The following is a 15,609-nucleotide window of genomic DNA, read 5'->3' as shown; positions in this document are numbered from 1 at the left end:
AGGGCCATATGGGCACTTGGGTTTACAGAAACTTGGTCTGTGCATGCAGTACAGCTGGCTGCTACCACACCTGTCTAATAGAGATGCTGAAAGGCTATATAAATTCATGCTGAGCTGTGGAGATTATCTCTGTCAGCTGTTCTTGTGTCAGAAGCAATATTTTTTTAATGCTGCATTTATGTCATAAGTGCCCAGCCTATGCCTGCCTTTTAGGAAGTACCCTCTTTCTTCCTTCATTACTGCTGGCATTGGATCTGAGGCATAGAACTAGTATCTTACCTCTAAAAATAGAAGGGGTTTTATGCTTTCCTTAGCATGCCATATATTAAAATGCTTGCTGCCGCTCTTAAATCTGAGTGCAGACAGAGCTGCAAATGCAGGTGCATCCTACCAGTGTGATGGGGTCAGTGGCCAGTCTGCAGAGAACATGGGATGCTATGGCATCAAGCTTTCAAGCTCTGGTGCTTGCTGCCATTAGCTCTGGAACACCTCTCATCCTCACAGCAGCCATCAGTGCAGTGCTCCTCATGTGCATGTTACAGCTGGCTTGGAACTAAAACAGTGTTGGGTCTCAGGCATTTTGGGGAGAATTGTCTGTGCAACCTGGCAGTGAACATGTCATCGTGTGCCAGCCCTCTCAGGACTGCTTTTACAGAGCATTGGCGTTTTAGGTTGCTTCATACCAGCTCAAGCTTTTGACATGGAAAAGCGTAATGCAGGTTGTAGTGTCAGTCACAGATGGTTGTATGAGGGTGGTAACATCAAAGGATTATTGCAGCCTATTAGGTTTTGAGAAGAGGGATAAGAAACTTTTCTAAGAGAGAGAAAACTTTTTTCTAGAAGTGGATACCAAAATTGGGGTATTGGCAAAGCATTTGCCAGGAACCTGGATGGTCCAGCTGACTGACTACAGCATTGGTGATAGGATCATAACCAGCTACATGATCAGTGGACACCCAGGAGTTAAAGCGCTGGGGTGTGAAAAGAAGGCAAAAAGAAGGAAGCAAACACCTCAAATTAATAGGCAGGTTCTCTGGCAAGCAGATTGAGAGTATGTGAGAGAGGAGAGGAGGTGGGAGACTCTTCCTGAGAGCATTCCTGTGTATACCCACCTGCAGGAAGCATCTTCAGTGCTCTGAGTCAGACTAGGCTTGTTCAAAGAGCACCTTTTGTTCTAATGATGTTTCAAGTTTTGTTTTAAATCATGTTCAGTTGCATTTTGTTTCTTCTCTTGTACCTTCACTGAGATTTTTAGATTCTCTCAGTTTTGAAGTTATATCCCATGTAGGAGGAGGGCTTCCTGATCAGAAACAGAGCTTGAAAACCACCTCCATAGATGGGTCATGCTCCACAGGAGCACCAGAAAGCTGTAAGAAGCCTGTGGAGCAGAGGCATGAAGGCTAGAGCATCCTGAGGAGTTCTGTGGCTTTAAGACTATCAACTACACGCAGTGATTGAATAGCATTCACTTTGCCACTGCTGAAATGTAGAACATCTTGAAACAAGCATACATGTCATGTTTGTTTTTTGTATTTCTTTGTATTTCAAGAGGAAGAAACTGCTGCCACAAACTGAATGTTTCCCAGGCTTTTAATGCACTTGTGTTCTAAGAGCTTTTTCCTGCACAATAATTTCCCCATTTCCTCTAAACACAAGCCATGATACTTGTTGAAATGTTTTTGTAAGGAACTGAGTTGTTGGGTCATTCTAACCAAGTGAAAAATAAACAGCTTGACATACGAGCCTCACTGTTGTATGTAGTGTTACACCAGGTGAAATAGGGTGGTTTCGAGTTATACTTCTGTGGCTGCAGGAACTTGAGTAGGTTAGAAGCAGCTGAGAAGAAAATTGCAGGCCACATCCTGCCACTCTCAATTCAGTGGCTTGAAGGAGATTGAGATGAGGACTGCCTCATCTCACCTGCTTCTTTACTGCTGTGACTGCCTTGCTGCTGGTACCCTCCCTGGCTCAAGGATGCGGCTCTTAGAGCATCTGCACTTCATGCCCACTAGCTATGGGGTCCCTGGTACCCTGTCTGCTGGCATCCGAGTTTTCCCTGGATAAGCTTACTTGCCACCCTCAGTAACCAAGTCTACTTCTTTTTCCTGTCTCCATGAAGGATGTCTGGGTTGGGTTGGGAGGGCACAGGGACTTCCTTGGTGAGGCAGGAGGCAGTGGGTAGAGAGAAGAAGGTGGCAGCATCATGCAAGGGTGCACCAGGGCGTATGTGGCATGGTTTGGGAAGAGAGGATGCTGTAACATTGGAGGAGACAGAAACAGCTCACTGGGTGGGTAGAGCGAGCGAGGAGGATGTGGCAGGTGGGTGATGGAAGAGGGAGGCAGATCAGAAATGAGAGGCAGAAGTGAGGAAACTGAGGATTAGCCGGTGCTTTCTGCTTTAGGTACCGCGAGCACTGAACTGTGCAAGTTCATAGCATTTTGCAAAGCTGCAGACATCTGCAAGAACTTAAATGACACTGAAAATTTAGAGATGAGAAGTAAAAATGGAAGAACGTGCCTGAAAGAGAAATACAAAAATGTGTCATAGTTGACAGACTTGTCCTCTTGTGCCAGAAAGCTATTAATGATACACCACGGGGTTCTTGTACCACAAAGAGGCCTGAGAGCCCTCCCAGCCCATGGCTGCTCCATTAGACACAGGGAATTTGCTGTAGCAGTAATTCCTGCAGCAGTTTCAGTAGGTCAGTTCACACCTTAAAAACGAGGTAGAAGGAATGGCAAGAAAACTGCATTGGATCTTGATGTTTGAAAGCAGGAGATTAAAGAAAATATAAATAAATCTGCTCTAAACCAACTTGTTTTCACTGGATTTGTAATTTAATTGTGAACTGAGGTGTGGTTGTCATTGGGGAAGTGGCTATGTAACTTAATTGACATTTCTGCATCCTTTGTGTCTGTGACTCATAGGTGCCGCTTGAGTCATCCAGGGCTGGAGGGAGCCACTGCTGTTGGGAAGTGAGCTGAGGGCAACGCTGGGAGAGAAAAAAAAATGAGGACTTTTCATGTAGAATGAATGAAAGATGTTGGGAAGCTGAGAGTACTCTTTTTCTTAGTTTTAAAGGGATAATTGTTGTGACTTGTCTCACCAAAATCCTTTGTGTTGTCTGGAAGAGGGAAAAGGCTGGAAATCTCCGCTGCATCCTAGGCAAGCTTAGCTGGGGCGATTAAATTACAACCCCCTGCAAAATGGGGTTGCAGATGCCCATCTGAGCTGTTCCTTTCCACCCTTTGCATTTTGACCAGCACATTTTCTTGTTTAGCCACCAAAATTCATAGTTTTATTTTTAAAAAAAGGCAAAAAAAGCTGAAGATACTCTTTTCTCAGTTGCACACTGTCTGTAGCAAATTCAAGCCAGGAGCAGGAGAAAAGGAAAGTTAACTGCCATCCTTGGTTTCACAGTTTTGAGTTTAGCCTCTCCAGACGTGCGAAGCTGTGTATCAAAGAGTGGGTGCTGGAGAATGATCTGGCTGCAGTGCTCGTTATAGTTTTTTTCATTGCACCGTTTCATTTTTCTCCCTCCGTAGGTCAAAATGGTTATTTTAACCTAAAAACTCCTGTAAATTGAGCAGACTGCAGAAACTCTAAAAGAAACCCAACTCCTTTTTTCTCTGGGTTGTTTTTTTTTTTTTTTTTTCCTTAAACTGAGATGGTGAGAACAGTTTATAACTGATGGCAGTTTTTATAAAATAGCCTCCATCCTGATAAAATGTTACCCCCTGGTGTGTCATTTTTCCAGCTGAACTGCTGGTAGGATTGAGAGATCTTGCACACTGCTGTTTAAATAAGTAGACTACATGCTCTATGAAGAAATCATATTATTTCCTCAAAGGAGAACAAGTAGGCTCAGTGCACCAAAATTGCTTTAAATAAACTTGCAGCTTCTTTCTTGCGCAGCTGCAGATGGTAAAGTCTATCAATCAAGCTTTCCCAGCTTGGAGAATCTGCCACTGAAGCTGTCTCTGCTCTGTGTTGCAGTCACATTTTTGTCTTTTACAGAGCTTTGTATCTCAGATATTCTTTTGCTACTAATCAGAAGTAGCAGCTTTTGGGCTGCAGCTATCTTTTGTTTTGCTTCAGATATATGTGTATTAAGATCTTTCAATAATTTGTTAATTGAATGTGCTGTTCACTTGCAGTGAATTGGCTGCATCATGCTTTTGAAGTGCAAGGATGCTTTGGGGAAATTAATGCCTACTTTATCAATGGAGTGAGTCAAAGTCTGGGCAAACAAGTGGCTCACAAAAAGAAAGGAAAATACATTGCTGGCTGATTCTTACCATCCTGGAGGTTGCAAATCTTGTGATGGTGAATAGAGGTAATGCTGCAGAGGGGAGGCTGCAAAGTCTTCCTCAGCCCGGGGAGCTGATCCATCAGCTGACAGCATGTCTACAGTACAGGATCAATGTTTCTATCCGCTAACAAAGAAACTCAGTGTGCACAAACACAGTGTACTTTGAGCTGAGTAACTAAGCAGTACTTTACCTCTGAGCTTCATGCTCATGCTTTGTTTCAGGCAGTCTCTCTGGTGCAGATTCTCTTGTATGTTCTTCTGAGGTAGCCTGTGCTGTCCCTTTGCTCTTTTTATGACACTAATATTTCAGCCAACCTTTGGTGTAAGAGTAACTATGCTTGCATTTTCAAGCATCCCTACTGGACATAGTGAATGTGGCAGTTGCTGATCTATAACCTAGCTTGTCCTATCCTTGTCCCAGGTTGTCTGTAAGTTAACCTGGGTCTAGAAGTAGCAGGTACAAAGTGAGAGAGAGGGTGAGTTAAGGCTGAGAAGAGCTGTAGTTGCAAGCAGCTGCATTGCACTACACCAAAGTTGAGGGACAGCCAGAACACCTGACCCCAAAGTCAGCTCAATAGCTTTTGAAACCATTTTGGTCTTGAAAAAGGAAAAAAAGGAAGAAGGGCAGCTTCCTCTTTGGCACTGCTAGTTAATATCTTACTGTAGATACCCTCCAAAGTTGTGATGAAATATGAAGTTAATACATCACTAGCAAGCTTTCAGTCAGAATGATGTATTATTCGAAGTGGAATTAGCTAGAAGGATCAATGTGCACCCATTACTCTATTTAAAATAATCATTGGAAGACTCATTAACTTTTTTTTTCCCCCTCTCTTCAAACAACATAGTGAATGAGACATGTAGGAACACCCCCACCGCCAGTGTAATTCACCTCTGTGACTTCAGTGTGTTTTTATTCATAGCAGGATTATTAATACTTGAAGGCTAAAACCCAGATGTAACTCAACAGAATTTGCCTTCAAATCACTGAACCTGAAACCAGTTGCCGCAGGCAAAGGCGAGCTCAGCTCTAATGCACATTGTTAAAAAAACCAAAGGTCATGGCTGTATCCGTGTGAAATGGCACGTGTGCCAGCATAAGGTTCAGTGTCACATCTTGCCCGGGTACCTGTTATTCTCTCTGATCTTACACATGAGCAGCAACTTGTAGTATTAAGGGGGCTGTTTCCATTTCTCGTTTTCCCTTACAAACATATTCTGCAGGATACTTACTTTGGGCAGTCCATTCATTACACAGCAAATGCTTTCTCTCTCCCCGCTCACCCCTGTCAGGCTGCAGGCTCTTGGCCAGATTTGTCCTTTTGCATCAACTCATACGAGAGATGTGCAATTATAGAATATATGGGGGAGATGGAAGAAAATATCATCTGTGGAGGAGCAGGAATATATCATTCCTGGATCATTTAGTGCTTGTGAAGGTGAAAAACTTAAAGAGCACCAAATCTGGCTTATCACTGTGTTAGGAGCTCTGTAGGCATTTTCTTGCCTTCCCAGATAGCTCAGTGTGCTGTAGTGTTGACCAGTGTCACTTCTCACCCATCGGTTCTCCTGAAAAGGTCCAAATAAATATATTTTACTGTATTTCAAAGCAAAGCACATGTAAACTTTTCATATCTCTTCATCCATATTCCAGATCTGGCTGAAATCTTTCACTTCCTTTTATTCAGAAATGTTTAAGAAATGAGATATTTATCCACAACCAGCTTTTACAATGTGGACTTCAAAAGGGAGAGGAGAGAGAGGTGAGACAATGGACTTTGTGTAGAGCAGAAGGGTGCATACCGCAAAGCCAGGATGTATATCCTTTGTCAGTGCTGCAGACCAATGCAGGCTTAAAGCATCATCGTTCACAAGGATTATGAGTAGGACCCACCCAAGTTGTTAGCTAGCTCTAAAATAATTTGGCCCCAAATACATGAATTTGAGGAGTTTCACAAGAAATATGCCAAGTACTTACCCTTTGCTGAGAGAAGTATGGTTTTTTGGACTATGATTATCTGGGATTCTTTGAAATCCTGTTGCTGTGATGTTAAGTACATATTGTGTGACATAATGTTCGCGTGAATGAGATTCTTCTCATTCTTGCTCTAAAACAGTGAAAATTAGGTCCTTTCCCATTGAGACTGAGGACTGGCACCTGCCCAACACTTCAGAGCTGATAAGAGAATAAATTGTTTAACCATGTTGATTGTCCTGAAACCCTACAGGACAATTTAATCTCTGCAACCCAGTTAATTTATAACAGTTTTCTTTTTCTTCTCAGTTGTTTGTACAGAGCGTTTGGAGACTTGAGTATTTGGCTGGTGAGCTGTAGATCTTAACCGCAGGCTGAATGGGAGCTGAAGGCGCGTGGTCAGGGGAATATTACCCCTGACTTTCACCGTTGTAAGTGAAAGTAGAATTTGACACATTGGCATCTCTCAGTGTCAGCCATTGTCACTGGCTTCAGCTGCCACGGTTAAGTATGTAGTCATTCATCCTTGGCAGACACCGTCCTTTACAGCACAAGAGGATGGTCTCTGGATGTTAATGCTACAGCACTCTGGGAGCAGCTGGCTATATCGAATTCAAGGCATGCAGATTGTCTTGGCCATTCTACTTAGCAGATGGGTAAGGCTTGATAGATTGAAGATTTAGTTTCCAAGTCAAGGGCCAAATGTGGCAGTGGGAGAGAAAAGTAAATTATATCACTATTCGGAGGGGAAAGGCTCAGGTACTGTATCACAAAATTGTTGCCATTCATTTTGCTCTGACTTGCACAAAATGCGTGTCATTTTGCCTTTCAATATAACCGACTATGGCATTCTCCTTCATTTTGAGATGCTTTGCAATACTGTCTGTGAGCTCATTTAATGAGCTTGAAAGCAGTTGCTGCAAATTTATGACAGTTTAATAAGTCTAAACGCCATATTTTTTTTTTAAGGTAGAAGTGAAAGAGAAATCTGTATTTCATATCACCCCAAATAGGTGGGTTTTCTTCTGTTCTTTTTTCCCTCCACCCGTTTCTTCAATACAACAGATGTATTTCATCATATTTTAGAAAGGAAAGTGTATTCTTTACTCCCGAGCTCCTCAAGCCTATTAATATTCACTGACTTTTCACAAGGTCACTGGTACCAGTGATTGTTAGAGAGTTTTGTGGTGCTTTCCCCAGCCCTTCTTGTGTTGGTTGGTGGGAGGACAGCTTGGTTTTTGGAGAGGCTGCCCAGAGCCATGGGAAATGGGGGGAGTCTGGCCCTTTGGGCAGGGGTCTTGGAGGTAAGATCTGGTGTTGCTATGTGGCTTCTCTGACTGCCTCAATGTGTATTTGGGGCTTCCCCTGTTTCTATTTGTTTCTGTTCCTAAAATAAGCATTGTAAGCTCAAAATTTTTGCCTGAGACTTTTTTTTTTTTTTTTCCTGCTTTATAGAGCTGTTTCCAGCAGAAAGACAGGTCATGGATTACTCATATGACTTTACCATATGGTTTAAATTATATAGCATGTGGTATAAATTTTAACACTTTACAAGTCTGCTGATTTTTGTAAAATCAGAGGCTTGAAGTGGTTCTGAGTTTGTCCTATGAAATAATCAGCTGAACAGAGAGCTTCAGCTGCTTGATGTACAATGAATGATAGTTAATGAGAACTGGTTTTTTAACTCATCAGGACATGCTGAACTTAGTATTGCTGTAGCACAGGGACTTTCTATAGAGTAGTACCTCACCTAGTAAAGTCTTGGTGCCCATGGTCAGCCTGGCTGTGGTGCTGTCTGTCCTCTTGTCACGCTTCTGCTCTGCTCCTTCACTGGAACTTTCCTCTTTGCAGTATTAATAACATTAACCTGAGAAGGTGCTTGGCCTGCCACCTACCCTATCGACACTGAGGGTAAGCTGTAGGAACAGCATTTTAAAGCAAGGTGACAACAGGTTGTGCTGCTGAAAGGTGTTAATGCTGTTGTCAATAGAGTTCATGACTGATCAACCTTGTTCACCGAGGAATGAATCATCTCTCAGTCCCCACATTAGATGCGGCAGCTGTAAGTAAATGCAACCTGTCTGGGGTAATGATTTCCACCATGGCTTTGCTTGAAGAACGTCTCTAGTTTATGGGTGCAGAATGAAGTCACTTGTGCATTACCTCTTCCTACGTTTAAACACTTGTTTTGTTCATTGCATTAACATCAAGCTATTCATTCTACTCAGAACAGCAGGTGCACCGGGTACTGAAGTCACCCAAAGGGTATGCTAAACAAAAAGATTTTGCTTCCTCATGACATGTTCATCCCATATTTACCCTATGGTGAGTGCTCTGTTAGCACAGGAAACTGCTTAATGGTATCTCTGTTTATTTTTCCCTTGTGCTTGATGTGATAGTTACCTATTTATTCCTGCTGAAGAGGATTACAGGCATTTTTCAATTATAAATGATGCACGCAAGCATTATTTATTCTGTTTACTGCAGACCTGTAAAGTGTTAGTCTTTAGCAAAAGCATCTTGTTCAGGAAGCATTTGTCATAGTGGTACTGTGGGTATTTTAGGGCAATTTCAGGATGGCTTTCCATCTGTCTATTAATGTTTGCTATGCAGCATGCTCATGACCTGCAGTGTAGCAGGTTTGTCTTTGTGCATGAAATTCCTGTGCTTGGGAAACTTTCATTTGTGATGTTTCTTCTGTGTTGGCCTCTTGAAGGAAAGGGAAACTCATTGCTCTTCTCTCACAGGAAAAGAAAAGCTTTGTGCACCTTTGTCAGGTGTGTGTTGGGTGAAGCCTAAGTGCTGAGAGCCAGTTACAGATGTGTGGTCCTTCTCGAACTCTGCAGCCAAAGCATCATAAGAAATACGGCATGTAAAGTCAATCTGAAAAATTCATTGCTATTTTCCTACAGGATATATTCATAAGATAATAAAAAATACTCTTCTGTAATACATGTTATATAACAGAAGAAGATGAAAACAGTTCGTAGAAGGTTACAAGCTCAAGCTTCATGACATGGAATCATAAAGGAGGTCAGAAGGATTCTTATTCTAGATATTTTTGTCCCTTTTTTCCTTCAGTCTTTTCCCCCCCCCTTCCTTTCTTTTAAGTATCAGTTGTTGTCTGAGACAGGATTCATGTGTGGGCGAATCTCTGATCTCAACCAGCTCCAGGCCAGTTAAACCAGAGGCATACAGCAGTAGGGATAGAACTTGACATTTTGGGTTTCAGAAACCTCCATTTCTCTATGAACACAGGCATAAAAATGATACAGAGCAGTGGAGGAAAAATAAGAAGAAAATTCAAGGTGGTTTGGGTTTTTTTTTAAAGAACTTGAAGCAAACAAGCTATAAGAAAAGCTTTGCTCTGAAGCTTGAGCCATTGCACAGAATGAGAAAAGTTTCAGGAAATTTCTAATGGTCTTGCCAAGATCCTGAAACATTTGTAGTGCAGTGTGGGAGAGCAGGGTGTGAGTAGTTGGAGAAAAGGGGAGAGGTATCTGGAAGGAAAATAAGACTATATGGCATAAAGGTCTGAACTGACATCTCCACAAGTGGTACTTGTTTGCATGTGATTTTTAAAGAAACATGAGATCCCACTCCCCATACCCTCGATGAAAACATGATTACGCATCCATGGCGCATTTACTTTCCAGCTCCCAGAGAAATAACACGACTGTTGGTTTCATGCTGTTGAAGAACACAGCACATTTGCGGAATATGCTATCAAATAGATTGCGTAGCTGGATCTATATAGGCATAGCACCTCAGAAGATTAAAGGGATGCTGCCAGGGCTGAGATTAAGAATTGATCTGCTTTGACAGAAAATCCCAAAAGGAAGAGTTCTAACCTTTAGGATTCTTTCCATCTATTTGCTTTCTTCAAACTGATTGTAGCTGTCAGCAGAAATAAAAACAAGACAAACTCTTTACTACTTATGGTTAAGCAACAATAAATAAAACATTGTTCAAGTCCAGTGCAAGATTTTTCACAATCTTGTACTAAATTGGGTTTTTTAATGATTTTTTTTTTTGTTTTTTAAGTGGTAGCCATGGCTTAGGGAAACATGAATAAATGGAAAAGACGCAGGAACATGTCTTGCAACAGCTCTGCATTTTTAGTGTTTACTGTTCATTTGCCAGAAGCCAGACAGAACCTACAAAGTGGGTCATTGGGTCCAGCGTACTGTGATTATTATTTATACAGCATCCAAAGTGTACAGAGCCACCCCTTTGGGCACATAAAAGTTCATGCTTCAAAGAGTTTACAGCCTTCAGGGCTCATAATATTATTGTCAGTAACATCTAAGCTGTGTATATTTCAAAGTTGCTATTGCTACTTTCATTATTTTATTGCCTATCTAGCCCTATCTGATTGTTCGAAGTTCTGGAGTACTGTGATGAGAAAGGGATCTTCAATTTCCATTTAAAACACCAAACTGAACCAAACCGTTTTGTCTCTAGACAAGAGCACAAAAATGTGTCCTGAACACAGCAGAATATTTCAAAGGCCAAATAAACGGAGAAAAGAAAGGTGGTTTGTTGTGGGTTTTTTCAATGCAGTTGGCTAAGAACATAATGAGGTTTCTAAGACTCCTAATTAGTCATGGGGAGGAAGGACAAGAAGAAACATGCTTGTGCTTGTGAAACTTGGGCAGTGGATTCCAGTTTTCTCCTCAGGACATTAAAATTTTAGGAGTTTTTTACCATAAAGCATTTTTTGGATGTGCTGCGGTCAGTGATGTCCCCTTCCTAAGAGTGCTCTCCAAGCTGGTTCTGCGCTTCGTACCACAGTGTTTCCCTGCTGGGCACAAGGTCCTCTGTCAGAGATATTTTCTTTCGTCTCCACTCCTTTCCTCATATGTTAATATGCTATAAAGGGATTCAGCTCTGTTTTTCCTTGTGACATTGAGATCATGGGCAGGTAGCAAAGTCCAGAGGAGCTCTGTTGCGTTCAGTGTGTGTGCCCATTAGGAGCAGTCCATCCAGAAATGATCAACACTGCTCAGGCTTCTGATACTGACCAGTGGCAAAAATGTATGAAAGATGTGCCCCATGACTGAGGAACAAACCAGTATTTATTTCCTAAAAGTAAATTGGCAAGCGTGTTAAAAATGGAACATGGTCACAGAAATTGGAAGTTATTCCTTTAATAGCTCCGAAGAAGCAAAATATTAAAAAAAAATTGCATTATTGGTTGTAAATTCCTTGGCTGTGTTACAAGTGCTGAAGTGATGGGTTTAATTTGTAAGTTGTGGACTTCAATAGGTTTAATCCTTCCTTCTGCCTTCCCCTCTTCTCTCTGGTGCTGGGTTTCACTGTTGCGGAGGTTACAGATGATCGCTGGGTGATAGAAGAAATACTGCAAGATACCAGGTTTTGGTCTGGCAGTGCAGGCAATTACATTGTCAAAAATCAGATTCCTTCTAGATCCTCTCACAAAGGTTTTTTTCCTCTCTCCCTTGTCCAGGTGACACTAGATTAAATAAATGTAAAAATATGAATAGCGAAGAGATGCCAAGGCCCAACTCCGTTACAGCTGAGAGGGATCCAGCTTCACCAATTCCAGTGGCAACACAAGATTTATTCCTATATCAGTAAGGGGTGAACTGATCTGAGATGAATTCTGTTTATCGCAGCAGTTTTCCTCTGTGAAAGCAGAAGTAGAGAAAAATCAGCTCTCTGGTTTTAGGGGCTGTTTTTTGCTGGGCTGATAATATGGCTAATGTTTTAATGATTTCAGAGGACGCTTTCTTTTGATTTAACCTTCCTTACTTTATTACACCATGAAGCTTTGGCATTTGGTGAAGAGCCACAGTAAATGTGAGAACTAAGCAGCTTGTTAGATAACATCTTTTTTTTTTTCTCTTTAGAAGATTAAACTGAGACTATTCTGCCTGATGCCAGGATAGATGTAACCAATCCTGTATCCTTCGCTTGTAGGTCAGTCAGAGGGACAATCCAGCACTGGATCCCATTATCCATGGGTTGAAAGGTGTTGTACATCACGGTAAGTAGCTGCTTAAACTTTCTTCTTGCTGTGAAGGGGAGAAGGGCAGGAATATTGTCCTTAAGGGATCAGGTCACCCCTGGAAGGACGCGGTGAGCCTGCACATTCCTCATTCACTGATATTTAAGGGCATCACAGCCATTATTTGATTGGTAAAGATCGGAGTCATTTGTTACCTGAAAATGGTTTGGGGTTAACAGTAAACAATTTGTTTCTTTTCAGTCAGTGCTCTAGAATGCGTAAGTTATCAATCAAACCCTACTGCAATATATCATTCATATTAGTACTTCGAAGGCAGCGTTGATGCTTCACTCCTGCTATTTATCTTCTGCTTGCTCTAAAAATACTCCTCTCTGAAGTTTCTATTTGTTTATAAATTATTTGTCTTTCAAATTTGGGGAGCTGATAATGAAACAGAAAATTAACTATCTATAAAAATTAATTAAACTGTGCAGCAGATGAACATCTTTCTCATGCTGACATAAATACGATCGTTTGGCTGTTCTGATGAACATAAACCTGTTATCCTTGAACCTATAGAAGATACTGAAATAAATATTAATGTATTTTATACTTTTATGACCAGTTTTTACTTAGGAAGTTTCCTGAAACCTTACCATGGGTAATGCATCATTAGCAATGGCATCAAGATGCTGCAGTTTCCAAAGTGCTCTTGTCAGATTTTAATATAATGATTTGTAAAGTTTTAATAATCTCATTCAAAAGGCATCTGCTGGAATGCTGCTAGGTACTCCCAGCCAATAGATGTCATTATCTAGCTCCCACTGGGTAACAAAGCAGGCTAGCAAAAGTAAAGTGTGAGGATGAGTTGGGCTGCAAGGATTTTTCAATGGCTGTGTGGTTTGACATTGAAATCAAGCTGCCATTTAACTGGACCAGGATCTCTTTTAGCTTTATTTTCTACCTGCCTTGTATTTCAAGACTCTCTACCCCCTGCAAATGCAGCAGTGTTTTAGCCACCTCCCCGCTCCTTCTCTTGCTCCTTGCTGCTGCAGCCAAAATAGCCCCAAGTGGATAATCACACCGGTGTCTCCGAAGAGTATTACTCCATTCCCCAAAATAATTCTTTGGGTAGGATGTGACACGGTCCCAAGGTTGTGATTCCCTGACCACATAATGATTAGTCTGTCTTGGTGCTGCCTACCCACAGCAAAATCTGGGTGGATAAAAGGCGTTTATTTTTGTTTTGCTCACAATGCACAGAAGGCTGCTAGTGTTTCAAGTAAAGGAAATCGCTTGATATATTTCAATAGCTTGTTTCCTTTTCAAAACATTAAGGAAGAAAAAGAGGAAAATCTTGCTTTCCTTCCTGTTTCAAAGGCCCTGATTAAAGGCCTATTCTAAGGTTCTTTTGGTGGTTGGAGTAAGGGAATTTCCTCCTACAAAGAAGTTGTTCAAAGAAATCGTTCTCTTTAACTTAAATATTGACAGAATGCTTCAATGAAAGATTCTCATCTCATATCTCTCTTTTAATGTTATTATATAGAATAATAGTGAAGATGTGAGCTTTTATTCCAGATGCTCTCATTTCTTTTCTTGATGTAATATACTTATATCTCACATGAGCACATTTTTATGAATTTATCTGAAAAGGTGCTTCCTGCCTTCCATTTGGCTGCATTCAACTGGGACCCTAAGGCAACATGGACTTTTTGGCTGAAATACAGTGGAAAACTCTTGTGGTTTTTGGATAGAGTGGTTGGATCAAGCAGGGATCCAACAGAAGGAGCTGGAGAAAGGCAAAATTGAAACCTTAAGTTTCTTTGCATTTTGTAACATTTCCATGCTGGTGTTGGTTTTAGGTGTTCATCACAATACAGGGCACACGTCTAAAATGTAGAAATCGAGAATACGTATGAATGTTGAGATAACTACCTTGCTTTTGAATTAGACTGTGCTCATATATCCTCTGCTGCCTGGAAAGATCACCAACCCTTCAGCTTTGCTCCTCCCATGTGCCTCATCTCAAAACACCTATTTAAGTAAGACTTCCTTGGTTTTCTGTATCCTTCTCCCTCCAACCAGCAGAGCATCATTCCTAAATTGTACTGCACAATCATTCTTTCCTTGCAATCATTCAGTTTCAAAGAGGAAGTTACTCATACAAACACTCATCATCATCCTTATTTCATTTGCCTTGTGGTGGTACTAGATGGCCCGGTCCTATATGAGGACTCCAGTCTGCACCATGCCATATAGGGTACCCACACCACCCCATAATGGTGACAGATCCAGTGACCCTCAGTTAGATGTAGGTATGGTATTGATGGGTGGTGAGCTGGTTTTGAATTTCTCTTGCATAGCTTTTCCTTTTTTCTGTGAAGTCCTTGTTTTCTTACAGTGCCCTTCCAAGAGTAAGTGAACAATTCCAGTGTCAGAAGGACTTTCTGTGGAAGTGAAAGCAATTTTTGCTTGAGATTTTGTCAGGGATTTGAATTACTTACTAATTTGATGGAACATAAATAATTGTGCCCTTCACAGTGTCACCAGCTTAGTAACAATGATAGAGAAACGCACATAAAAATCAATACAGGCTTAGTTGCTACTCAGAGTTCACTTTGTTTCCTCATCTCCAGGCATAATTTTGTAGAATCTTAATGCCGCATTAAGCTCAATTTTACATGAGCAACCATATAAAGTTGCTTAGCTGGAAGGAAAAGCAGCGATGTTCCAAAACACCTAACAATGCTTGGATCAAGGATAATGCTTTTGGGTTTGCCCTGGATCTACCTGCCAAGCAGTGCATTCCCAGCATGTTGATGCTGGGAACATCAATCCCAAGTGCCGCACCCGCCCTAGCAGAGCATTGTAAAGGCACAGGAACGCCGAGGAGGCTCTTTTCAGAGCTGTCAGATGCCTGTTGCTGATTTTAAAGCTGCTTTTGGGTTTGTGCTCTGCCAAGGATTTGTCACACCTCCCGGCAGCGAGGTGCCTGCTATTCTCACTCCTGCTTTCCCTGCCGCAAAGTGCGTGGCAAGCGCGCGTCTGCCACGGAGCTCGCCAGGGACTGACAGCTGGGAGCGTGCAGCCCTCTTTGCAGAAGGGATATGGGGTATGGGCAGGAGTGTGATGGATTCTCTGATGCCAACTTGCCGGTGTCTTTCAGCTCTGACCACTGGGGGTATTTTGTAGCTCCTCTTCAGATGCTTTTCTCATCACGAAAGCTGATGGGAAAGGTCTCCAGCGGTGCTGGTGGGATGATACACATCCTTAGTTGAAGTTGGGTCATTAGGTAAAGTAATGACTAGCGCCTGGCTGCACTTGCACCACACGTGGGCCGGTCGCGATGC

General features: G+C 41.8%; 1 protein-coding gene across 1 annotated transcript in view; it reads left to right on the top strand.

Moving 5' to 3' along the window:
• PTPRG (protein tyrosine phosphatase receptor type G) overlaps positions 1–15,609 on the top strand; it is a 405,417-nt gene that overhangs the window by 276,718 nt on the left and 113,090 nt on the right. The window contains exon 6 of the mRNA XM_030502207.1: positions 12,232–12,298. Coding sequence (XP_030358067.1) covers positions 12,232–12,298 — 67 coding nt within the window. The remainder of the gene's footprint in view (positions 1–12,231; positions 12,299–15,609) is intronic.

The sequence above is a fragment of the Strigops habroptila genome, chromosome 11 (genome assembly GCF_004027225.2).
Source record: "Strigops habroptila isolate Jane chromosome 11, bStrHab1.2.pri, whole genome shotgun sequence".
Taxonomy (NCBI): Eukaryota; Metazoa; Chordata; class Aves; order Psittaciformes; family Psittacidae; genus Strigops; species Strigops habroptila.
Note: the sequence above shows the minus strand (reverse complement) of the source record. Positions and strands in the feature narration are given on the sequence as shown.